Source organism: Falco biarmicus, chromosome 20, assembly GCF_023638135.1.
Source record: "Falco biarmicus isolate bFalBia1 chromosome 20, bFalBia1.pri, whole genome shotgun sequence".
NCBI classification, from domain to species: Eukaryota; Metazoa; Chordata; class Aves; order Falconiformes; family Falconidae; genus Falco; species Falco biarmicus.
This window is the reverse complement of record NC_079307.1, coordinates 1,372,369-1,398,155: the sequence shown is the minus strand read 5'-3', so window position 1 is coordinate 1,398,155 and position 25,787 is coordinate 1,372,369. Positions and strand designations below refer to the sequence as shown.

Sequence of the window (25,787 nt, the reverse complement as noted above, 5' to 3'; positions counted from 1 at the left end):
TGCTCTAATTCAGATGCCTTCGTTACGCAGAGACTGCTCAAGTCCCATATCTTTCCTGATTACAGCCTGGACACCCAGTCCAGGGCACACATCTTCCCTGCACAGATGCCTACATGCTAAAGCGACTGAACCCAAACAGCAGCTTTTAAGCAGCGCACAACTGCACAATATATAACCAAATTTTCCCTTTGTCCTACAGGGACCGTGACTGCAAGGGCAACAGCCTGAAGCTGGAGTCAGGAGCGTACCCTGGTTAAGATACATAGCAGGAACATTAATTTGACATGCTTAATTAGAGGAGAGCAGAGAAGTCCCAGTGCCCGGACATCAGAAATGACACGTCCCACCTGCAGCTCCAGAGGCTGCTCCAAGCCACACCGGCATCCAGCTTTAGGCCAGGGATTTATCCCTCCACATCCCCCCTTTACCTTAGTTACCAGCAGACCCAAACCACTCTGTTTCAGAGCTGTTCATGGGATCTTCTACTCCAACCATCCCTCTCCTCAGCGGAGCGGCCTTGCTCTGCTTTACAGGGCCAGGGACCATTTTGCTTTGCAGCCTCTCAGCAGCCCCCTCCAGCAAGGCTTTCAGTAGGTGCCACAAGCCCTCTTTGCCTCCCACCACCTGGGCACAGCCCTGGGGCAGCCACCACATATTCTGGAGCATCTCTCACTTAGAGATGTCCCAAACCCATCCCTTTGGTCAAGCAGAAGCTTGCACATCGCCCACTCAAAAAAAAAAACCAACCCCAACCTTCTTTTCTACAACAGCCACGATTTTGCAGAGAAAGCAGACACGTTTCCAAGCAACAGTCCACTTGCACAGCTCACATCTTGGAGGTGCAGAAAAACAACCCCCCACCACCCACGCAGCCCCTCGACCAGCCCACCGAGCCCCAACCTGACACCTCCCACCCACCGGCTTCCCCCGGCCCCGGTGTTTGAGTCCACGCTCACATAAACGCTGATTGAGCTCCGAGGGAGCCACAGCCGGGGAAGAGGAGAAGCACCCAGGTTATTTATTTTTCCTGTGAGCTAGTTTGTCTGCCAGAGGACTTGAAATATGGCTGCAGTCAGAAGTTATTACCTGAGCTGCCCTTCTCCCTCCGCAGCTTCCAGGCTGCGATGCTTTTGCTTAATGGCCATACGGGAGCTGCCTGCTCTCCTTATGGTGCCTCGCGCTGACTGCTCGCTGCCTCCCTGGGCTCGGCTCCAGAAGGACGGCATTTCTGCCCCATTTCCAAGCTCTCCCTGTGGAGCCAATGCAGCTCCAGGTCCATCGCCATCAGTGATTTTGGCCCCACGTGGGGACTTGCTCGAGCTGACGCAGGGGGGATCGATGCTGCTAGGAGGATGCTGTCCCTGTGGGCACGTGAGCAGCCCCTACAAGCACCCACGGGTGCAAGCACCAAGCCTGACAGGCAGCATCCTAGGACAGCCAACCTGCAGGCAGAGGGCAAGCTCAGTGCCTGGCCATGGAGAGTCTTCTCTTTGTGGATCCTCCTCCATCCTTGCTACCCAGGCACATCTCTCTTGTGCCGACAGCCCTCACCCAATGGAAGAGGCACAAGCTCCTTCTGCTGATCCTCTGCCACAATACCGCCCCAAAACATGATAACCCCCCCAAAAAAGGGCTAAAGCCACGGACTGCCAGCAAACTGTCTTCATCAGCCCGTCGGTGGCATCACCACACCATACCTTTCCCTTGCAGAAACGGACTCTCCCCACATCCCTTCTTCCCAAGTTCAGGCAGCCACCTCCATCCCATGGCACAGCTGCTCGCCAACATATTTCTCTCTACGGGTAAAAGAATTTACCTGTGACTCCTGCCTGTCCTTCTCCCACTCCAGATGTGGCAGTGAGGAGCGGTTATTACTCAGAAGAGGCAGATAAAGGGAGAAGCCACCAAGGGGAGGTGGCCCTCAGACAGGATGTTTAGAGCCGAACATCCTGCAGGCCAGTTCAAAGCACGCTGAGTCAACTGGCTTTCACAACCTGGAACACCTCGTGTCTGCTATTAATAACAAAAAAAAAAAAAAAAAAAAAAAAAAAAAAAAAAGGCTTCTGGAGTTTGCCACAAAAATCAGGATGAGCAGCCAATTCCCGTTCCCATGGCAACCACGTATATTCAGTTGTTATGCTGGGTTTTTTTGGATGTCTGGGGAAGGAGCCAAGAAAAGATAAGGCTGCAGCATCTCCCAGCATGGCCAGGTTCTGCTGGAGGGGCTCTGAAGTCTCACAGCTGGGCTACCAGGTACACCATAACTCTTTTAGGGGGATCTGACCTTATAAAAGGTGCCTGTAGACAGGAGGTTTTCGGGCCAGGAGCTCCAAACCGGAGCAGAGCCCTTGTGAGCTCCATCTCCCAGCCCACAGCAGCCAAGAGGAGGGTCCGACAGCCCTCTCTCCCCCCAGAGATGGGCTGGCAGGACACAGCAGCCTGTTTCCATTCCTTTTTACTTACCTGATACTCAACAGTGCCCAACGCCAAGCCCCCACCAACACAAGCCACTACCCATCCGCTGCACATCACATCACCGGTGGCTGCACGCCCAGCCGTAGCACCTCGCTGGCTGCAGAGATGAGCAACACAAGTGCCTCGAGGCAACTAAATACCACGGGCCACCCCAGCATCCCCACCTCCCTCCAAAGCACTGAGCTGATGGTGAAGAAACCGTGCTGCTCCGGCGCGCTGCCGAGCCTCCCACCACCCGAGGAGTGACCGCAGCCGCTAGTGACCGCTCAGCTCCCAACCCAGCATTTCTCCGGATTGCAACCCTGCACATAACTCCTCGCGCACCTGAAAAAAACCCAACCAAACGAACCCTGAGCGAGACTGCAGGGTAAGCCATGCCCAGCCCTGCCAAGAGCCACACGTGAGCCATCGCTCCAGGGAAGCCCCATGGCTGGAATAGCACAGAAGCAAACCAGCCTGCACAACCCTCCGCAGGGTGATGGGCTGCCCTCCGGCACGGCTGTAAAAGCCACCAAGCCATAGCCAGGAGCTCTTTCCTACCCATTATCTCCCTATCAGGGGCAGCAAGTAGGTGGAAGGAAAACAAGAAGCTGGCGGTGGTGCTGGCATGCAGCCGTGCCGTGCGCCCGTGGCTGCTTGACTCCGACGGTGCTCGGGGAGCAAGACACGTTGCAAAGGGCTGAGCACACGTGCCAAAGGGTCCTGCAGCATGGGGGGAGCCCACCGCAGCCGAGGGGCTTCTACAAACACACGCAGCTTCACCCAAGCTTAAGCTTCAGCAGCTTGCTGGCACACTGAGCCCAAGCACAGAGAGCAAAGCAGCCCCCGTAGGAGCTCCATCCTTAGAGTCCCACCCCTAAAACCAATACAGCCAGAGAAAGCCTACCTTTCTCACTGGAAAAAAAGCAGCAGCACCGCTGGGGACCTCTGTGCAGCTCAGCATCCCCTCCTGCAGCCACCCAGCCCTACAGACCCCAAGGGGCAGCTGAGCACAAAGCCACTGCCCACCCAGGATGAGTCAAGTCCTTGGAGAAAGGGGGGAAATGCAAGCTGGGAGGGCAGCAGCTGGAGGGAGAGGGGGGGAACGAGGCCCAGCTGAAAACCATCTGCTGAGGGGCTGAAGGTGCCTTTTGCCACGGAGTTTGAAGGGCCAGCAAAGAGCGAAGCCCACAGAGGAAGGTTCCTATGAAAAGGGTGGCTTGTGTTAAAGTACCTGCAGTTCAGACAGTGCAAAGAGTCATACAGACATGGAGCGGCTGGGGAGAGGGGTTTTCTAGACTTTCAAACGCTCCCCGTGGTAAACATGAGGCTGAAACTGTGAGCAGTGGTTGGGAAGAGCAGCCGGAGGAGAGGGTATGCGGAGGAAGGATGGCAAACCCCCTCCGAGTCACGGAGCGGGTCGCTCGCGCACTGTGCCTGTGAAAATCGCTGCGGGCATGGACGGATGCAGTCCATTACAGTTCCTTAGCTGCAAACTGCTGAGGCATGGAGGAGTATTATGGGATTGTACCAGCATGTGCCTACCCTCCTCTTCCTCCCTGGGAGAGACCGGGGGAGGCAGATCTGTGCCCACCCACCCCCCCCCCCCCCTAATATTTGCAAGCCTAAGCCGGAGCTGAATTCGATTCTGTTTTTTTTCTTTTACTTTTTTTCTCAGCTGTAACTGCAACATCCTCTCCCTGAAGGTTCATCATCAGCCTCGGTGCTAATGAAAAAATGTGATAATGTTTGCCTGCTTCCTGGGGGTGGTGGGAGGCACAATCTAATTAAAGGTTTGCCACCAGCTCGAGTGCTGCAGATGGATGGTTGTTCGGGAAGTGCAAAGTATTATTATTATTATTATGACGAACGCTAACACCAGCTTTCATAAACAGGCAACAGAGGAGGTGAAGCAGGTGGTAAAAGCATAGGCAGGGCTTGTTCTGCTGCCTACACCATCGTTTCAGCCTTACATAAACGTGGCCGTAAAGGCTGGCAGCGGGAGATGCTATCTCTGCCTGAGAAATGAGTGGCTCGTGGACGGGCTGTGCTGGGGTTCCTGACCAAGGGCTTGGCTTTCCAGCTGGAGGAAAAGCCGGCTGCCGAGATATGTGGCTGCTTTGGGGGGGTCTTGCCTGGGTCCCTTTCTAAGGGCAGGTTAGATATTGCTGTCGGGAGGATCGGCAGCTCCCTGCTGCCTCGGACAAGCAGGTCACTTGTGTGACAACCATCCAAGAACATCAAGCTGCAGTTACACAAGACAACACCCACCCTGAGACATCTCCCAGGGCATCACAGCCCTTTTAAAGCTGTGGATATGGCTACAAATACACAGCTGTACCCACCCCCGGGCCACTCCAGCTGCGGGGCCAGGGGGTCCCGTACAAACGCACTAGGCCGGTAACTCAGTTTATATGGTGAAAAACACGATCCAGGACAAGTGGGTGATATTAAGGTTGTGTTAAAAGCAATAGTCCCTTTAGGACTGCGCTGGTGTGCCTATCGTGTAAGAAATAAACATGAGGATGGCTTGTGGTTGCACCTCGTGATGTGATAAACCATCCCTGGACCGCTCTGTGCGCCCAGCATCCTTCCTGCCCTTGGCTGGGTACCTAAGCTCTTTACAAATGTGGGTTTTAGCTGAAATGAAAACCCTTAATTCTCATCCCCAAATGACCACCACCTGTATTTTCCGACATAATCACAGGCTGTATCTCTCCTCCTTCACTGACCTTCATACCTCGGGAAAGAATGTGCTCCAGAGTTGGAAAACAAATTAATGAGCGCTATACTGACAGTCCTGGGATGTTTGTAGGAGCCGGGAGTTAATGAGGCAGACAGAAACTATTCCAGACACCGGGTGCTACAGAGGGGAAAAGTATTTTGTGGCCAAACAGTCATAAGGGACAAAGAAAACCTGGGGTGAAAGGGGACAACAAGATCAGGGGGGGCAAAGAGAGCCGAGAAGAATTAAATAAACCCTCTCCCACCTTCGAAAGCAAGGAGTGCTTTAAAAAACCAAGATCAGCTTTCAGCCGCATGTCCTCGGGTGGAAATAGCCCCTGATTTTTGGGGGTAGCCAGGAGGAGGGTGGCTGCAAGGTGACTGGGACCTCGGCCAGCCTGGGCTACGCGCCTGCGCCCAGCCCCAGCTCTGCCATCTGCTGCTGCCCTCACGCGGCTCTTTAACGCTGATTATGGGATGTTTGGGCTGTTTTCTGACAGCAAATCGTTCAGAGGGGACCAGAAATAATTCAGAGTGCCACGGAAAGCCTTTCCGCTCTTCGATCGGGCTGATTTCTGTCCGGCAGCACTCTCGGTGGCTGGGTTTGTCACCTTGCAAATGGGTTTTCTCTGCACGCTCCGAGGCGGCGCCCTGCAAAACGCTCGGCCCAGCATCGCGGCAGCGAGAGGAATCGGTGCAGTTCAGCAAAACTTGGCGGAAAAAAAAGTATCTGCAAAACGCTCGTCGTGGTCAGCGGTTACAACTCACGAGACTTCATGGCACGGCCTTTATCAGGTGGATTTATGGAGACGTATGGCTCTGCTGCTTAATCCTCTGCACGCCGAGCCTGTGTGCACCTCCCGACATCCAGCCGTGCAAAATAAACCGGCTCAGTGGTGGATAGATAGGAAAGCTGGCATTCAAAGAAAGCTAGTTAGCCCTTACAGCGCTGTTAATAAGCAATAAAATCCCTGCTGCAGCCCCCTTAGTCTGCAACAGGCTCTTTGCACAAGGGGAGAGGGTGTTCAAGGACGAGCTTTGCCTTTCCTGGGGGTAAGCGTGGGGTTGCGAGCGCTTGGACCTGCCAGTAGCTGCTTTTCTGTTCCATCACGAGCATGAGCACAAACCCAGCTGCCATCCATCCCCCCACCGTTACGCAGCAGTGAGAAGACTTCACTGCAGAGCATCCTTCCAGCCCCAGGGTTCGAGACATGAAGAGTTGCAATTCCGTTTGCGCTGGTGTTTATTTTTTATATATGAATATAGATACAGATTTTTTAATCCCTATACTCACTACTGGTGTATTTTCCTCCTATCTAGGAGGTGACATTTCCAGTCACTTTTTACAAGAGATTAGGTGGCAAAGGCAGGCTAAAAACAAAACGTGTGCCTGTTTCATCTCACTTTCCAAGCTGAGAGGTTTATTTTCAATGGGAAACTGGGACGTTTTACGAATCCCTGCTGCTAAGCTGTGTATCTTACAGTCCTTCAAGCTTTACAGGTCTGAGGGATGGATTTGTCTAAGCTATTATTACACACTCTATAATTTATCAGTCTTAAATTTAAGGATATCAGCTCACTACGGATTTTTTTATTTCACATTTATTCGCTTTTTCAGCCTTTAAGCGAATGAGAAAACTATTAACAAAACCTCTCTTTAGTTCAAAGCTTCGGTAATAAAATCAGTACTGCATACAATCAAGCTGTGGCGGTGCAAATTTGACACAATCTCACATTCAGCACTCTTCTACTCTTCCTCCTTGAGATGATGCTTTGGTCCAGAGGTACCTGACCTCAGCCTGGAGGTTTCCCTGACTTCAATCACGGCACGTCAAAGCCTCCAGGCTCTTGGAAAAGTCAGCTGGCCCAAGGATGCCCTCCATCACTACGGAAACACACATGGGAACCCATCGGATGAAGCCATCTCATCACATTAAGTTTCTGTGCTTATTTTGGCTGCTAAAAATCACCCCAAATTGTGCTCATTTCAGAGAGGGTGATGTTCAGGGAGGCATGGAGGGCAGCTGCCCGCGGTGTGCTCCATGTGCTTCCCAGCAGCAGAGAGGTGGCACCTCTCTTCACCCTTCCAAACCATAAATATGTAATTAGATTTTTTTGATTCCTTCTAGAAAACAGATTCTTCATGTATTTGGAGAAGGAGATTGCACCCTCTTCACTCTTCATCAGATCCATTTAAGAAGGCAGCTTGGGAGCTCGTGTCACACTTTTGCTGCCGGACTCCCAGACCGATGTAGGGCTCCGCGCTGCCTCTCCTGCACCTCTGGATGCAGCTGGAACACACGAGCGATAAACTGCTGTTAGCAAAACCCCCAGACAAATGCCAGGATGCTCAGGGGAGCAAAGTGCGCTTGTGGTGAACACACAGAGGGGCAGGAACTATTATAGAGGTCCTCAAATGCTGGTTGAGGGGAGGATTGGTTTTTTTTATTCTCTAGAGTCTATTTGCTTGCATAGACTGGACTGATCCTTCTGTAGCCTGTGTCTCAGCAAGCCATGCAGCATCCCTTAGAGGCTCACAGGTGGTAGGAGTACCCTCGAAAGTGGGATACATCCCCTTGGAAAAGCCATGCTGGGGGCTGGTGATGTTTTAGCCATCACAGTGCTGTTGTACCTCTAACGACTCAGTGACTGTCAACCGCTTTGAAACCCTTGCAAGGGAGGGGACTAAATGTCAGGGCATCCTGGTAATGCTTTGATTTTTTTATCGAATTAAAAGTTTTACTTCCAGCACTGGGTGCAGAGAAAAAAAAATAAAAAACCAAAACCAGCGTGATTTCCAGGAGCAGCTCCAGGGGCTCAGCCATTTGCTTCTCCGCGTTCAACACCCGTGCCTCTTGCTGACACTATTTTGCATTCCGTGCACTCGACAAATTGTTGCCGTGCCCTAAAACTTGCAGTAGTCAGGGGCTGCTTATTCAGCTGTGACTTTGTAGGTTGGGATCGGCTGCAGCGCATCCGCAGCTCACCGCAGCCACCCCCGCCCCTGCCCACCTTCACCCCCCAGCCGTACCAGTAAGCGAGGGTGTAGTTGATAGCCAGGGTGGCCACAGCGGCTGCCCAGTGCCAGAAGAAGCACATGGTGAGGAACATGATGTTGCTGTGGTCCTTCTCATCCCACGTGGGGCCTCCCCATGGCTGGAAGAGCACGACACCGATCTGGGTGGATACAAGCGGTTTATTACCTTGGGGAATCAATGTACCTCCAGCAGCCCCCTGTCCATCTCGGTCCCCACCATGGTGACCAAGGGATTTGAGCCCTGACTGGGATGCTCATTTGTACTGGCCTTACTGAGGCCCAGCCTTGCAATGAGAGGCCACACCAAGCAAGGTCTGTGCCTGCGGCCTCTTTTTCTGTACAATAACCCCACACAATGGTCTGTCCCTCTGCACTGCAGGCTCCTAGCCATCCTTTAAAAACTCCAAATTCAGTATTTTACAAGCTCAGCCCAGTTTTAACCTCTGAATAAAGGCTGGTTTGAGATAGCGCAGCAGACCTGGGGCTGAGAAAGAGGAGGGGAACTCGCATTTCTTGGTGGCAGCTTGGTTTTGGGAGCAGTTAGCTCCAACTACTACCAAAGCGAGCAGCTGGTTGTATTTTTACTCAGCCATTTTATTGCTTGATGGGGTTTGCATCTCTCCACTAAACCAGAGGGAGTGCTGCAGGGTGCATTAGACACATTAAGCAATTAGTCCTTGGTTGTTAGATACTGTAAAATGTTGCTCGCTCACTGCAAGTGCTCGCTTTTGCTGTTCCCCCCAGAGAAGCAATAAGCCAAGACAAACAGCTATTTCAGCAGAAGCAGTCATCAGAGATGACCTGCGATAAGTAAATTTTCATTCTGGGTGATGATCTATTTATGAAGCGAGCCTGGCAAAATTATCCTTCAGAGACGTGCGATTGATACGTGATGTATGGCTAATTCTCCTCTTTTCCCATTGCTCTCCCACCTCGGTGCTCTGCTCCACATGAGAAGGCAGAACTGACCTGCCAGAACCACGTTCCCTGGACGATGGTGACTCCAGCTCTGAACATCTCCAGGACAATGTTGTCACGGAGGAAGACCTCCAGCATGGTGCTGAAGGCCCCTGAAAAGATGGCGATGAGCAGCAGGGAGTGGATATGCTGATCCAACATGGGGCGGTGAAGGACATGGTAATAAAAGAGACAACCTGCCAAAAGACGTACCGTGCTTACAGTAGTGTTAGCAACACCGTGACCACAGAGGCGCGGCAGAGTAAATCACCCACCCGGTTGGCAAACTGAGACGGGTCACCATGAGAACAAGGGACTCCACACAGCACCATCCCTCTAGGTCTCCTGCCATCCCACCAGCCTGGAGGGATGAGATGCCCAGCTGTGGGGCAGGAGGGTCTGAGCAATACGGGGACCAAAGAGGACAGCTGACGGGGGGGTTCTTCCCGTGTCGGTGCCATCACCTCTTCTGATCACCCCCCCCTCGCAGCCGGGTTCCTGCTGTGTCCTGCCTTTCTATTGCTGAACATCACCATTTTCTCGGGAGCTGTAAATGATAGATTTCTTTTTCTTACATGCCAGACTGCGCCTGTTGAGCCGCCCCTGCTCTGCTTCAGAAACCACTGGGATCAGGGAAGGGAAAATAACAACAGACACGCCTTCCTTAAGGGCTTTTTTATATAAGCAAGACCTTCATTTCCTAGTGCCTTTTCCCCATGTGATCCAAGAGGGGTCTGAAATCCTGGCTCATGACTTGCGAGACAGCCTGAAGACAAAATGATATTCATGATGTACTGAAGCTGGAATAAGTCAGTCGAATTTGCCACGTGCAACGCAAGCAGATGAGGATGACGCTGCCTGCAGTGCAATTAATGGCTCTCGGGGGGGAACGCAGGGCATGCGAGCAGCTCTGTAGATGTAAGATAAATGCAGCATCCACCAACCATTTATCATAATGAGGAAACTCAGCCCACTGCTTTGTACTGCTGCCACCCCAGAAATCCCAAACCAGGCAAAGCCAGGACTTATCGATGCCTGTATTTCCCACCTTGCTACGGACCACCCTTCAATAATATATCACCTACAACGTGTTTTATCTTCAGGGCATTCAGAGCACTACCTCAGTCTGGCAAATTTTGGTCCCTTTCTGACTCACCCTCCAACATCCCCCCCTTGCCGCGAGTCACGGGCCACCTTCTACCGACCTTCAACGAACACAGCCACGGAGAGCATGAGGCGATCCAGACCCCGCGGCACCACCTGGGAGGTGTAAGTGAAGACATCCACCACCCCGGAGAGGCCGTAGAAGAGGTACATGGTGGTGTGCTGCCAGTTCATCAGCTTCACCCAGTCACGGTTCCCCCCGCTGTAGAGGTACAAGTGGGGGCCATCCGGGACGAACTGCTCTGCCAGCATCCCTGCACGGACACACACGAGACCATGGCGTTCCTGATGGTTTATTTGCCATGGTGGTTGGTGCTACTCATTGCTGCAGGGGGGTCTGAAGCAAGAGCTGATGGGTTTACGCTAGGGAGAAAAGGCTGGGTGCAAAAATCAGGGCTGCCCGTACTAATGGTTGCTCAGCTTGGGGAAGGGGTATGAGACTTGGTCTTATCACATCAAACTCTATTACAGATCAAGACAAGATGAACATCTAAGATGCATCCTACCATGTCTGGACAGGTTTCTCTGGAGCAAAGGCTCCAGTACGTTGCCAGGTCGTTGCTACCGGCCGGGAAGTTACCAGCACTGCTAGTCAAATATAACCCTTACCTATCAGAGCAAAGATGATTTTGATTCCCCCTTCGATGGCATCCACGCGCTGGAAGCAATAAATCCTGTGGTATTTCTTATTTACTTTCTGGCTGAGATACTGCAGCGGGTATTTCACAGACCACCAGAGCCCAAAGAGCAGGAAGAAACTGCCTGGGAGCGCGTGACCCTTGAAGTTTGCCATCCTGACAACCTCCTCTCACTACAAGGCAAAGAAAAACGTCATTATATGACATACACCAGTTATTTGACATAACACTGGGGAAAAAAGATAATGGGATTTTCCCTTCAGGAAGGACTGGAAAAGGCTTGACCAGGCACATAGGAATAGGAAGGAGCATGGGGAAAGCCTCCAAGGGGGAGAGGTGGGAACATCTGGGACCTCCCTGAGGTCCTTGCCCCAAGACTGGGAAATATCCACAAAAGCCAGAGCCCAGACCAGTTTAGCAGAGGCCTCATATCTGCTGTGGTCTCTGACACATCCCAGTCTGAACCTTGCATCCCCCAGGATCTCTCCCATCAGTGGTCTCTGCTTCTCCTACCCTTCTGCAGGTATGACTGAGAGCATCTGCTGCCGACCAGGGCAGGGTGGGCTTTTGGGGACCACGGAGGAGAGATAACACGCAGGGAAAAGAGTAAGGTCTAGGGGTAAATGTCCGTGGGTTTCTGCAGCTCCTTGAACAGCCACAGAAATCGTGTGCTATGTCCAACTTTTTTTTTTAAATTCCTGGAATTATTTAGCCCGTGGAGGGTGAAGGAAAAAAAAACCCAAACCAACCCACAAAGCTACCCCACATCTATTTCGCAAAGCCAAAGCATTTTGTTAAAAATGTAGTTTCAGAAATAAAAGCTGCTGGAAACAAAACATTTTGGGTTTGGGTAAACAAACCAACGTGCTACCGGCATCCCTGCCGCCTCCCACCCCTTATTCTCTCTGGAGCATCACTCAGCCCGGATTTGCACTGCGCGGAGCCCCGGGATCCCAACCGAGCTGCTCGAGCCCCCGTGCCCCTTGGTGCCGGGGCACATGCGGGCGGTTTGTAGCAGAGCCGGGGGACGCGTTTCCTAGGAGAATTACAGCAATTAAAACCCAGCCGGCTCCTGTTTGCCATTTGCTGGTTTGCTTAATTGGGTGAAGAAACGATTAGCTCTTTCATGTGGGCTCGAGCATATGTTTGGAGGCCTGCCTCGGTGCGATCACAGGTCGGTTGTGGCAGGCTGGTCAATTAGGATCTTTTTTAATTGATAGCAAAGGCTGTGTTGCAGGTACCCAGGGCTTCCTTCTCCACTGAGTGATGCTCCTCTCCGCTCCGAGCTCCGCTTAGCGCTGGGCAGAAACCAGCTCTCTCGTGGAGTGGGTGCCATCCATCTGCATCGTTTGATGCTGGACCTGACCTCCCCATCCCAGATGCCCACGACCCCGTTATCCTTCAACCACCTTCCCCAGCTGTGTTTTGGGCTTCAGTCCCCACCGGCTGGAATTATAAATTAAAAAATGCTCTTACTCTCCTGTTGCCTGCTTGCTGCATAAAGGGTAATCTGGGTGTGAGGTTGGACAAGGCTTGCTGCTGCCAGCCTTTGAGAGAGGCGATCGGCTGCTTTGGCTTTATTAATACCTAATTTCAGGTCGGTTTGTCCCAGGAACGCCTTGTTTCGCCCCTTCAAGTCCCTGCCCGCGCTATCAGCAGGGTGCAGATACCACCTCCCAGAGGCAGGCAAATCCGCTGCGTTAGATCAGACCTGCTCAAGCCCTGTTGCCAACCTGCCCAATGTGAACTGGTTTAACCAAACCAGCTAATCCAACACCTGGAGGTGAGCAAACATTGCCTCCTCGTGCAAACACCACCCTGGTGCAGGCAGGCACATGCCGCAGCAAACACGGCTGAGGTCCTTGTGGCTTACACCAGGCTGGTCCTGCCTCCACCACACACCGGGGAGCTATCACGGTGGGTTACATGCGAACAGATTTAGGAAGGGATTTAATCCCAGAGTGGAAAAACTGTGCATAGAAATATTATTTTCTACCGTATTGGCTAGCAGCTTTGCAGGCAGTTGTTAGAAGTGCTGCAAGGCTCTGCCTTATTTTGTGACTTAAAAGGAGAGATTTATTGACAGAGGGGGCACTGGGTAATTAAACACAAAATCAAAGCAGGACGCCATTGACCAGGAATGCGAGCACAGTCCAGTGGGTTAATACAATAGTCTGTTTGAAAGAGACAATCGGGGAATCAGAGCATCCACCTGTATCCCTGTGATTAAGGGAGCAGCATACCTGAGCCGGGGAGGTGGCTGAAAAATCCCTGTTTTCTGGGTGAGCAGAGAATCCCATCACATACATGAAACTCTAATACCAGGATAATGACCGAAAGCAGAACTAACCCGAGCCCGGAATACCACAACAAGAAGTAGTGCAGCCATATCACAACACATTCATGCTATAATTATAACACTCCCGCAGGAATATATAGTCAAATATATAGTCAATAACTCCGTGACCTAGCTCCAGCAGTGACATTTTAAAGGCAGAGATTTAACGGGACCTGATAGTTTCCCACGGGAGATTGGTGCAGTCAGAGTGGGATGACCGAAAGGATACACTAGTCAATCAAAGTGGGGAAATTTAAATGTTTGAAACCTTGGGGCGCTTACGTGAGATGGGCTGAGCTCGGCAGGGCGGCGGGGCTGTTGTGGGGTTGCTGCCGTCTGTACCCACCCGACGGCTCGTAGCAGGAAGCAGGGCAGTTTACGTGGGACGCGTGACCAGCAAAACTATTTCTCCTGCTTCTCTTCCTCCTCTGAAAATATGCAAAAGGTGAACACAGTGGGGGAAAAAAAAACAACAAACCCCAAACAATTCTGTTTTCAACTGCGAGTGCCCTGGAGCAAACAGCTTTTGTTTATCCCTCCAGCTCCAAAAGCAGCGAGACTTTGCCTGCTATCAGCTACGTTGGGGAAAAGGAAAAGCTCAAGGTCCAGCTGATGGTGGGGCTGGTAGCAACAAGCACCATCACAGGACATCCCTGCAAAGTGTGGCTTTGCCTCGTTCCCTCGTCGCCCAACCTGCGCGTTCGATAATGCATCCGCATCCCTGCTGGCTTGTAATTAGTGCACTTTGCCCCCTGTTTATTACAATGCCGTGCGCTGCGCCGGCTTAATGATTTACTGTTTCATCTGCTCTTACCACCTCTCAAAGGAGCTGGTTTCTCTTGGTTCAGAGCTAATGTGCCCAGCCACCCGGGGAGGCGTCTGGAGCAGCAGGGAGGATGGCGAGGAGCCCAACGAGGCTTTCACCTCTTCTTCTCACTCTACCCTGGCAGCCACAGATAATCCCTTTTCAGCCAAAACTTTCGAGTTTTCCAAAGGTCTCATTTGCTTTACCAAGGGTGGGTTTTTTTGTTTTGTTTTGGTTTGTTTTTGTTTTTGTTTTTGTTTTTGTAAAGGTTTTATTAGTGCATCAATAATGTCTCAGTCAGGGCACCGCTCCCATTTTCCCCAGCTTGGAAGTTACAGTCTAAAGTTTGCCATTGGAAACAGCTCACAGCCGTCCCCCCTGCAATTAACTGTGCCCTTCGACCTCTGCAAATCAGGCAGTTCAGTCACACCAGAGCTGGTTTGCTCGCCATGGGACCTGCTGCTTGGCTCTTGGAGTGTCCTGGGTTACAGGGACACTCCCCGGGAAAAGGCTGACTCAGTGAAGAAGAGTCTCAGTGAAGAAATGTCTTAGCATGCAAAAAAAAAAAAAAGAAAAGAAAAGGAAAGGGCTGAGCTCAGGCTGAGCTGGGGAATGCCACCGAGGTGTATACCTGGAAATAACAAAGCTATTTCCAACCTTCTAGAGGTGGTTTGGGTCTCCTGCTGCCGACCCTGAGGCTTCAGGACAGCATCAAGCCCAGACCTCCAGCCTGAGAGCAGCGGAGCGCTTTGGCTGAAGGAGCATCCTCGGGCAGCCCGGTGCCTCCCTGCTCTGAGTGCGGCGTAACCCCACAGCCCAACTTCTCCGCCTGGGAGGGCCGGCAGTAGCCCACCGCTGGAGAAGATGACATGAGGGTGGGATAACCCTGCAGACAGAAAGAGGGCAGAGGAGACACCCAAGAGATGCCGGGAGAAGCATCGCCTACAAATACGAGCTTTCCTGCTGCCCGCTGCCCGCCTGCACTGCCTCGCTCCATTACCAGTGCTGTCTTACTTGTCTGAAGAGGCACTTCTAATCATAGCAGCACTTCCATTAGCTCCCCTAGGAGTTGGATCCCTAATGCATTAATGTCAGACTAAAACCCTACTCTGAACCATTTCATCCCATTATCATCGGGTTTTCTTCTATCTCTGCCTCCATCTGCACTGGGGAGCATTAACGGTGACACTGAGCAATCACGTTACTTGTTACTAATACTCACGAGACCAGCTGCGTCTGCAAAACGGGGAAAGCAACTTTTCTGTCTCTAAAGGATCCTTAGTGGGTTTAGACTTGGGTTAAAAATTATCATCAGCATCGGGGCCTCTTAGGCTCAATTGCCGGGGAATATCTGGAGGACCATCAGGTGCTGCCGGAGCTTGCGCAGGCAGGCACACGAGGTAGACCAGGCTAATCTGAAAACAAAGGCCCGCTGCAACGGGAAAAATCAATGTGGAAGTTCAAACTGAGATGAAAGCTTCAAATTTAGGATGCTGGACCCCAGCTCTATTTAATAGACACAACGGACTCACCTAAAGAGAGACACTGGGGGAGAGATGGACCGAAAAGCTGGCGATGGAGAGGTTATATTGCGCTCTGCCGGCTACCGCTCTTTCTGCCTTCCTTTTCTTAAGTCCCTGCTTTGGATGCTCCATCCCTACCCCTTGTGCTGAGCCCCACCATCAGGCAAGCAGCAAGCAGCAGCTCAAAGTTACAGCCAAGCAGAGAAATATAAGAAATAAATTAGCTAAAGCCTTCTTAATTACAGGGGCTCAGAGTGGGAGCTTCGTCATCCTTTTGCTTCTCTTTATGACCTACAGTTGCTTATTTGTGGTTTTAAGGCAACCGGGTCTGACTTTCAAAATGATTTGTTTTGGGAAATGCATGTTACCATCTTAGAAGCCATTTTTCTTTGCCTCTGCGTGACACCAAAGAGATAAGTGTTTTTTAAAGGTGGTGGTTGCCATGGGACTTGGCGAGCCAAGGTCTGTGCGCTGAACTGCCTCCCCAGCTCCACCACGTGCCATGGTGGGACAGCCCCGACACCCCCAACCCCTACTCCTCACAATCACCGACCCAAACAGCCACTCAAAACCAGCATTACCACCACCAGAAACGCCGCAAAGATCGGTATTTTTTCCGCAGATGAGAAAATTGCTCAGCATCAAATGGTCCCGATTGCCCCACGACGCAACCCAGGCTAAGCACGTCTCCCAGCCGCCTTCCACATCCCATGAGGAAAACTGTCCAAGACCAGCTACTAAAGAAACCATTTCCATTGCAACATATCCCTGATACACCCCCTCATCCCCCTTAAACACACAAACCTGAGGCTGTTGAGCACCGATTTAATGATCTAATAGATCGCCGTGGCTGCCCGACATAAACCTCCGCTAGCGCCCTGCGCCTGGGCGATGGCACCCTGCTGCAAAAGCGGGATGTTGCTCGTTTTTTAACGACAAGCTGGTGGAAGGAAGCTGGAAGAAGGAAGAACCCCTCCCTGCAGTGCCCTGCTAGGGGGGCACTGTCCCCCAAGCAGGGCAGTCCCCCAGACTCTGGTTTTCCTCCCGATCTGCACATTTTAGGACACTTAAAGAGAGTTTTGTGGGTGATTCTGTGGGGAGAGGAGGGTGGGGAGGGGGTTTCTGGTTGGACGCAGGCAGCAGCGACGTGGGTCTAAGCTGTTCAACGTGGGTCTAAGCTGTTCGACGTGGGTCTAAGCTGTTCGATGTGGGTCTAAGCTGTTCGAGCTTTTATGATCGGGGGGGGTGGGGGGGGGGGGGGGGGGGGGGTGGCACTCACCCCTGCCTGCTGCTGGGCCCCACGTAGCGTGTTTGTTTTTCAGCTTCCTCCTTGGAAAACGTTTGCCAGGCTGCCCCACGCGTCCCACCCCAGCCTGGTGGGGACAGTAGCAAATTCCCCCCTGCCCCATCCCGCTGGGCGGTGGGACACCCCAAAGGGGTGAGGTGGGCAGACCCACACCCCAGCATCCCCCATGATTTTCTTTCCCAAGGGGAGTGGGTCTGGGGTCACCCTGAACCCTCTCCTCCCTCCCTCTGGGGCTGGTTTGGGTGCCAGATTCAGGGGTCCCCACATCCATCCCTACCCAAAGGGTGGGCAGGTGGGGAACCTTCCCCTCCGAGCTAGGGGGGGTGAGCCCCACGGCTCAGGGTGATTTCCCCCCCGCCCCTTCCCTAGCCCTTTCCAAACACGATCCCCCTCCCCAGCCAGCAGAGCCTTACCTGTCCCGGTGATCCCGCTGCCGCACCTGCGCCCAGGTGAGCCGTGCTCCTCCCCTGCCTCCTCCCCACCAGCCCTGGGTGCTGTCGGCCTCCCCGAACCCCGGCCAGAGGGGAAAGATAACCCTGGACACACGAAAAAAACCCACCCCTGTGCACACCGAGTGCTTTAATTTGCAGTTTTCCCCCACAAAATTCCTGACTTGAGAAACTCGCTCTCTCCAGGTTTCCCCCCGACCCCACCAAAAAAAAAAAAAAAAAAAAAAAATAAATCTTTATTTTCTCCCATTTCATTGCAATGATTAAATTTCTTCCTCTTGGGCTCCACCATTGCCCACCTCACGTGGGGACAGGGGGGCCCTATGGGGCATTACCCCCCACCCCAGCTCCCTGCATCCCTCGGCGCAGCCCCGGCCATGAAACACTGCAGAACGGATTAATTTCTTTAAGGCACTTCATTTTCCGTGCTTCCCAGGTCGTGATGGATGCTCCTCCGGGGATCCCTGCTCATAACCCATATTTCAACTCCGAATGCAATTTTCTGACCAGGCCTCCTATAAAACGTAGTTTATTCTTAATAATACTTTCCACTTTCATCTCCAGCCCTGCAAGTGCTTTACAAATGTTAAATAATTAACCCCCATGACGCCCTTGGGAGAGAGGTAAGCGTTATTATCGCTATTTGTAAGAGAAGCCCTGACAGCCTTCTGTGCAATAGCCCTGGTTTTAACGCACTTTCATGGAGCAGTGCAGCTACTTACATCACTGAGAGCAAATACACCTGCCACAGGGAATTTGTAGGAAGAAAGCTGAATTTTCATGTTTTAAATACATACACACACACCCCCACCCACCCCCTTTATATAAATTACTTCATGGTTAGAAGTGCTGCCTGGCAATCCCCTGTATTTTTTATTATTATTATTTTGATTCAGTCAAATCGAATTATTCCCTCACTCCGTCCCACAGCGTTGTTTAAACAGGTGACTTCCCCGAAAAATAATTATCCATTTATTCATCCTTTCTCACCGCTCCGAGAGGTGGGTGCTGCTGGATGGGGGGAAGCATCCCGCAGGCATCCTCTCGCCGCTGATTTTATCGGCGGTGGGGTTGGATGCCCAAACCGTGCTTGTTTTTTCAGGTGAGGCGATTCAAATTTTCCAGAGGCAAAAGCCAAGCTGCAGGCATTTCTTTCCTCTGGTTAGGCAGCTCCTCCGTTAAATCCTTTCCTCAATGTCCCAGGAGCCTGCTGCCATTCTAACCTGTGTCCCACAAGCCCTGGAATAAATCAGAATAAATCAGGGTGTTTACACCAGCCCTGCTGCAGGCGCATGGGGAGCTTTACCCCCAGAAAACTACGCCTGAAACTGAGGTTGAGGAATAAATGGGAGGAAAACAAGTGATGAGAGGGAGATCCTGGAAACAGAGAGGATTATTTGGCTGGGGAGTTGCTGCCTCTCTGTGCAAGCTCATGAAAAACGAGGCAGGGGATGTCCAAAACCAACGCCCCCAAAACATCATGCAAAAATCCTGCTTGTAGCGCTGAAGTTGCTGGACCTGGTGCATAAATCCCACAGCTCCTCCCATCCTGGAAGGCCAAATTCAGCTAAACTTTTAGCTAAACCTGACTCTGAAATGGAAGTTTGCCCCTACCCGACACTGCTGAGCCGTTCAGTGTTTCTTAGCTACCAGGAAATTTGCACCGTCAAATATTTGCAGAACGAAACCACAGGGGGTGGGGGGAGGTGGATCTTACTATAAGGAAACAAATAACCTCTCTGTGTGTATTTATTGTAGTAAAGACCATCCCTGAGCTGGGGGTTGAACAGGACCCCACCTCAGCAAAACCTCTCGCTTCCCCGTGGTCCTGAGCAACCGTTTCCCAATAAAACACATCAAAACCCAAAGTCACCTCTAATTTATAGCTACACCTTCACTAGAGCTCAGGCACCCCTTAAACCCCTCTGCAGTTCCTTAAATGGCCTTGAAATCACGTGTAAAGGGTGTAACTCATCTCACCTGTGTCCAGGATTCGGCCCCCTCACCAGCCACGGTCCATGGAGGTGGGAGTCCTGGTCACCATGTTGCACCCTAGCCAAAAAAAACCCAGGGCTCAAGTCCGGATTAGCAGCTTTTCTAAATCTTATTGCCTTCCTGTGAAATCAGTCCTGGCAACAACAAAAAAATAATAATCACAATTCCTGTCCTAGGAATTTTTGAGGCCTCGAAATGGTGTTTTGTGTCCTGCTCATCTCTAATTTTCCACCCCCTGATTTCTGTCCTCTCCCTGCCTATCCCACACAGAAGTACAGCCCCTAAACATATCCATAGGACCTCTGGCAGCAAACAGCAGCCTGCCAGTCTCTTCACACTGACATGCAAACAAACCTGCAGGGAGTAACCAGGAAAACAGGAGCCTGATGCTCTGGGAAACATCTTCCCTCTGGGAAGGTAACAGGCTCTTTGGCACCTGCCATCTCCAAGGATGCAGCGTTAGATACAGGCTGGAGCACACGGTAGGAAGAGGAGGGAAACATGCGTAAATTTGCTTGGGAAGAGCTCAGAATTAATTGCTCAGAGAAATGGGGGAAATGACGGAGGAAATTAGTTCCCTCATTTTCCTGTGCTGGCAGAGGGGACGGGTGAAAGAGCCGTCCGCCACGTGGATGCGCATCTGGAGAGGGGAGCTGCACGGGTTGCCTGCAACTTTAAGATGCAGGAAAATTGGAAAGCAAGCTGGCATACTCGCCCAGGCACAAATATTTATGTGGTCCCTCGCTGGGATATTGATGTGTTTTCCAACCAAGACAATCACATCTTGTTTTCCTTGCCCCCAGCCTCCTGCACCCATGCACGGGTGCATATGAAACCTGCCTAAATGAGCGGGTGCTGTGAAACATAGCACCCACCGGTGGCAATATCTGCAGGAAAACGGTTGCATACCTATACCCTCCCATTCTGAAATGCATCTCCTACGGAGGCAACAGGGAGCAGCTCTGTCCTGTGGTACCCAGGGAAGGATCCCTTCACAGCATCCTCCCGTCTCAGGGCTATTTGCCAGCTGAGCACTTACCCACCGCACGCAACCCAGGTCTGCAGCGATGCCAAAGTGCTTTGCAAGAGGAGAAGGGGCAGAGACCTGCAGCTGCCTCCAAACCACCATCAGCAGAATTTACTCCTCGATGCGGGTGGTGAAAAGAGCCCCAGGGAGGTGCAAGCTGAGCATTTAGCAAAGGAGATAGCGAGGGACTGGTTGACCTCTGCTCAAAACGTGACCTAATTCTTGCAAACACCCTGTTCCCTCGCAGAGATGTCTAGGAAGGTGTTTGCCAGACATCAAAACGAGAAGATTAATAAATCCGATATGGCACCTCTGCAGCTGCAGAGAGCAAACAGCATCCATGCATGGCCAGACCAAAAAGGAATCGCTCTGGGGCAGAACAAGCAAAATAAAAACCCAAAGTTTTCCGTTATACCCCCTCCCCATGAACAGATCCAAGACCCCAGATGGATAAAAACAGCCAGAGGGGACCAGAATTAAATCAAGGTGGGGACAGCTCAGCCCCGGTGTGATTGAAACTGCATCAGTCCCAGCTGGCTGCCAGCACAGCAGCATGCCTGCAGAAAGCAAAAGCGTTAATAGGGGACAGAAGATCATTAAAAAGAAAATTGTGCAGCTAGATAAAAGAAATATAACAGACAGTGAAGGTGGAGAGCAAGGGAACAGTGCAAGGCAGCAGAGAGGGGGATGCAGGGAGAGGTGGTGAGGGTTAAAATTTAAAGCAATTGCCATGAAAAGGGAGCACAAAGTGGGCAAAACTTGAACAGGGGCGAGCAGGGTGAAAAAATAACTCCCAGCTGATGCCGAGCATCATGATCTTTTTTTTTTTATCATAAAAATGATTTTATTTTTTATTATTATTATTGTTTGGGTTTTTTTCCCCTCCTTCAAGCTGCATTCAGCAGTGAGTGGAGCAAGGGCACATCTCGGTGGCAGAGGGAGGAATGTCACCTCCCCAGCCCCTTGCTGCTGTTCATGTCACCTGTTAAAACTAGTGGATTTATTTGGCATCCTGACCTGGAGCTGGAAGAAATGCCTTTGCCTGAGGGTGAGGTTACTGGGGAAGTGAAGCTGTGAGGGACCGGCAGGATCAGATGCGGTGGGTAATTTCATCTGAAAAGCGAGGGAAAATTAGTGCATCATCTTGACACCTTAACACTGAACCCTTTGCTTTTAAAATTAAATTTGAAAAGTGTTGTTGTTAAGACTGCCATTTACTTTTTCTCCTTCCCCATATTTATCATCCTTAAAATTTTCCCCCTCCTCCCCAGCACTCCAGCTCCAACTCTCTTTCCTCAGCAAACATTTATAATTTCTGCTAATTGTCAGCATCCCAATCAACCCTAAAAAGTTGCATTTCATCAAAATAAAACATACCCAGGGCCAGGGGCCAAGAGCAAATCCAGAAATTGAAACTTACTGAGTTTTAGTGATGGAAATACAGCTGTGATGTACTACAAAGCCGGGTCCCCATAAGCTCCCCTGGAGTGACCTTGGAGGGTGAAGCATTTCAGCCTGCCCTGTAAACCCACGGCCACAAAGGAGAAAGCGTTGGGAGGGCTGTGGGAAGCGGGTGCTGGGCTTTTTGGGAGCAGCCTTTCCACCCGAGAGCTTGCACGAGGGATTTGTGGTGTGAAATGGGAGAAGAGCAGTAACTGGAAGGGGGTGGTGGTGGTGGTGGGGGTGGTCCTCGCGGATGCAGGGACAAGGGTTGCGGGATGCTGCTGCCTTGGGGACAAGCCATCACACGCAAGTCGTGGCCGGACAGGTCTCCAGCGTGCAGAAATGAACCCCAGAAAAATTTGGGAACACTAGGTGGTGCTGAGGGCTCACCGAAAGGCTCCGCACCGCCAAGGGATGCTCAGGGGCGCAGGCCCAGGGGACGGGGGTCTGCATCCCCATTTCGGGGTTGGCTTTCCATGAGTGGAGCCCAGCTCCCAGCCAGCCCCACGCTGCCGGCGAGAAGCTCCGTGTGTCACTTTGTCACAGCCTTCCCTCTGCTAAAGGCGCTTCGCCGGGGTGCGGCACTGGTTTTGGGAAGACCAGCTCTAACCTGGTCCCTTCCCCTCCTTTTCTGGGGTGGTCCCGGACATCACATCCCTGTTTTACCAACGGGGAAATTGAGGCACAAGGCGAAGCATCACCCAGCACAGTTCTCATCCCCACCTGCTGTCCCAACCCACCTGGCAGCATCACTTTTCCAGCGAGGAGGTAGCACTGCCTTTTGGCGAGCCCTAAAACAAATGTGAAGGGGTTCAAAAACCTAAAAAAAATAAGGATTGCAGCAAAGTGCCTGTTTTCTGCCACCAATCTCTTTGGTGCTGTAGCTTTGCATGCACGGACGAGTTTTCCAACACCCTTTGAGAAATGAGGGGGCTGCTAATTAGGGTGAAACCCACGCAGGGCTGCCCCCCCCAGCTCCCTTTGCCCACTGCCTCCCATTCCTCCCCGCCACCCGCAGGCTCCGGTTACCCCGCGGGTCCGTAAACAGCGTCTAAAATAATTGTGCAGTTGTCACCATCGGGCAGGGGAGGTGGGGGGGGGACTATTTTAAAATGCCCAGCTTAGCCCAAGGGCCGAGGGGATTGTGGCATGGCCCAGCTGTCCCCGCCGAGCGCAGGCGGGTGCTTCAAAGTACCAGGCGGGATGCTTCAGCGCCAGCCTGTCCTCGCTGCTCGGCTGGGGAAGGCAGCCAGGCTGGCCGGGGACCAGGCTAATGGTGTTTTGACGTGTTGTTTCAAAAGCAATTGCTGGGGCTTGCGAGACGCGGGGAGCAGCTGGAAGAGACCTGGGGGTGATGGAGGGAGGATGGGTCAGAGGTGGGAGGGGGTAAGAGGGAAGTTGGGAGAGGGATGCAGACACAGGGAGGTTGCACATCCCATTTGACTTGAGAAATTAGGGAAAAGACCCAAAACAGAGGGATGCTGCAGCGCCTCTGCTCAGGTGCTGCAAGCCCTGGACGGAGGACACAAAGACGTGAACCCAAAGGGAAGCACCTCACCGAAATCTTTCTCCTTGTCCTGTACCGCTTCTGACAGCGACACGGCCAGTATCTGCTCTTGCTGGGGCAAAACTCAGAGTCTGCAGGAAAAAAGAAATGCTAACATCTCATAATTCCATGGGACTACCAAGCTTTGGACATGCTTTGGTCATCAAGGCAGGACTTCCCCATAGCTCCAGGCCAAAAGACAATGCTTTTAATAGTGTCTATAACAGACATCATTGTATATATGCTGTCTATAACAGACAGATAATGATTAAAGCATTATTGGTGCTTGTCAGCCCTAAGCAAAACCCAGCCTGTCATTCCCTGTGGTTAGCGTGAGGCTGGATGGCTGAGAGAAGACAAGGATGCTGTCTTCATCTTGGCCTCTTGCTTGCACCCTTAATCTGCCTGCATGCGAGCTGGATTGCCCTCCCTCCTGATGGTCACCTACTGCTGAGCCTGGTGAAAAGGGGATGCTCAGGTGGGGTGACTCTTCCAGACTTACGACCTGTCTCTCTGCTTTATTTTGCATCATTTCTCTGCAAGCCGCTAAAGCGCATTGCCTGCACGCTTCCCACAATTAGCTTTCCAGGGAATGCCAGCAGCATTTCCATCCCAGTGACCTGCCCATTCACCCACTGCCTTGGCCCATCAGGATTTTACCCCCTTGAGCCAACCACCCCAGGAAATGAACAGCCTAATATCTAACAGACCTGCTTGTTATGCTAACATATGCTAACATACGCTCCTTGCTCCTCCAAGTAACCCTCCGCTCCCTTTCCCAGAAACGCCAGGCACTAGTCAGCCCTGACCTTTGATTTTTTTGGGGGGGGGAAGAACCCATAATTAAGATGCTGATGAGTTGGGCATCACCACTGTTCACAGCTCTCACTCACCACTCGCCTCCTGCCTGCGTGAGGCAGAGGTTACACACGAGGACTGAGCCCGCTCCTCCACAGCCACATGATTAAGGAAAGCGTGATTAAGGAAGGTGGTATCTCATCACACCTTCTCTTGCAGCACAGACACCAACCACCCCACACTTCGGATCCATCAGATACCCCCACCTGGCTGCGCCAAGCCATGCTTGGGCAGACATGCGGATGCTTTCAGCCTTGCACCCAGCAGGAATGATTTCCCAAAGCCATCTCTCCTCCTTCCATGAATAATCAACTATTTCAGGTCCCTTGTAAAGAACATCAAGGTTTTTCCTGTGTGTCCCATACCACAGGCATCCCTGGATAACCGCTATGGGGTATTCTGACATTTGGGTTAAATGAGGGGAGGTTTGGCAAACCAAAATGGGGCTTTACCTGAAACTAGAAGGAGCCATTTAGGAATTGCATGCCCGTTTCGGAGAGGTCAAAGGCTCAGAGCCCTCGCAAGGTGAACCCAGAGCGATTCCCAGCACCAGGCAAGAGCCATCTTTCAGCAGCTGCGAGCCATTTATTAGACGTGTTTGAACGCTTCTGCAAAAGCCGAGCCTGGGGGATGGAGGTGAAGGGGGCAGGCAAATGTGAAAGAAAAAAAAAAAGTATTGTGTTAATTACCGGTCCATTTGTATGACACGAAGCTGCCCCGGTCCGTCATCTTGTCCCCTGGAGCCGTGGTTTGTCGGGTCTCAGGCTTTCATGCCGGGGTCCCAGTGGGACCCGTGTTTCTCTGGCTCACCATAGGGATGGCAGCTGCAGCTGATTTCTCCCGTTAGAAGGGACCGCCGGCGCTTCAGAAACCGTTTCAGCAGCATTTGTCGCAACAGCTTCTGCTAATCTCTCTTTCATTTGTAATTATTTTCTTGCCCAGGCGCTCCGACACCAGAGCCGCCCTCCCAACCCACCCCTGCAGCCGCACCGGAGCATCATCGGCCACGCTTGGGGATGTCATAGCAGGATAAAAAAAGGATGCGGGCGTGGGAGGGGAGACGCTCTTGCGAGGAGGACGGTGGGCTTCAAACGGGCTGGGGCTCCTCCAAAGGCGATTGAAGTGGGCTGAGGGATGGAGCCGGCAGCCTTTGAGGCAGCCCGCGCCATCTCGGCCAAGAATAATTGAACAAATAGTTGATCTGGTGAACCAACAGCTGTAGGGAACAGGCGATTTCCAGAGGATTAGGGGAGAGCTGTGAAAGGGAGCTCCCACGGGAAGCCTAAACCCCTCATCTTGAATTCAAGCGGCCCAGAACACATGTTGGAGCCTTTGACTTACTTTTTCAGCAACTTCTCTCCCCCCCCCCCCCCCAGCTCCTTTTTTATCCAAACTACTCCACAAACCAGAAAGTTATTGAAGCACAGGGGAAACGGGGTCTACGGGAGAGAAGAATTACTTACTGGCAGCCGATTTCTAAATGGGGTTTTCCTATTTTATTTTATAATAAAATATATGTTATT

The 25,787-nt window shown here is 51.9% G+C and overlaps 1 protein-coding gene across 1 annotated transcript; it reads right to left on the bottom strand.

The window, feature by feature from the left end:
* Window positions 1–6,467: 6,467 nt before the first annotated feature.
* Window positions 6,468–16,588, bottom strand: LOC130141677 (transmembrane protein 45B-like). Its single transcript, XM_056322765.1, has 7 exons — window positions 16,445–16,588; window positions 13,595–13,740; window positions 10,946–11,147; window positions 10,378–10,590; window positions 9,185–9,369; window positions 8,210–8,355; window positions 6,468–7,469 (listed from the first exon to the last, which is right to left on the bottom strand). Exons 3-7 carry the CDS (start codon window positions 11,127–11,129, stop codon window positions 7,352–7,354), a joined length of 846 nt encoding a protein of 281 aa, XP_056178740.1. The 5' UTR covers window positions 11,130–11,147; window positions 13,595–13,740; window positions 16,445–16,588; the 3' UTR covers window positions 6,468–7,351.
* Between the last annotated feature and the right edge of the window lie 9,199 nt (window positions 16,589–25,787).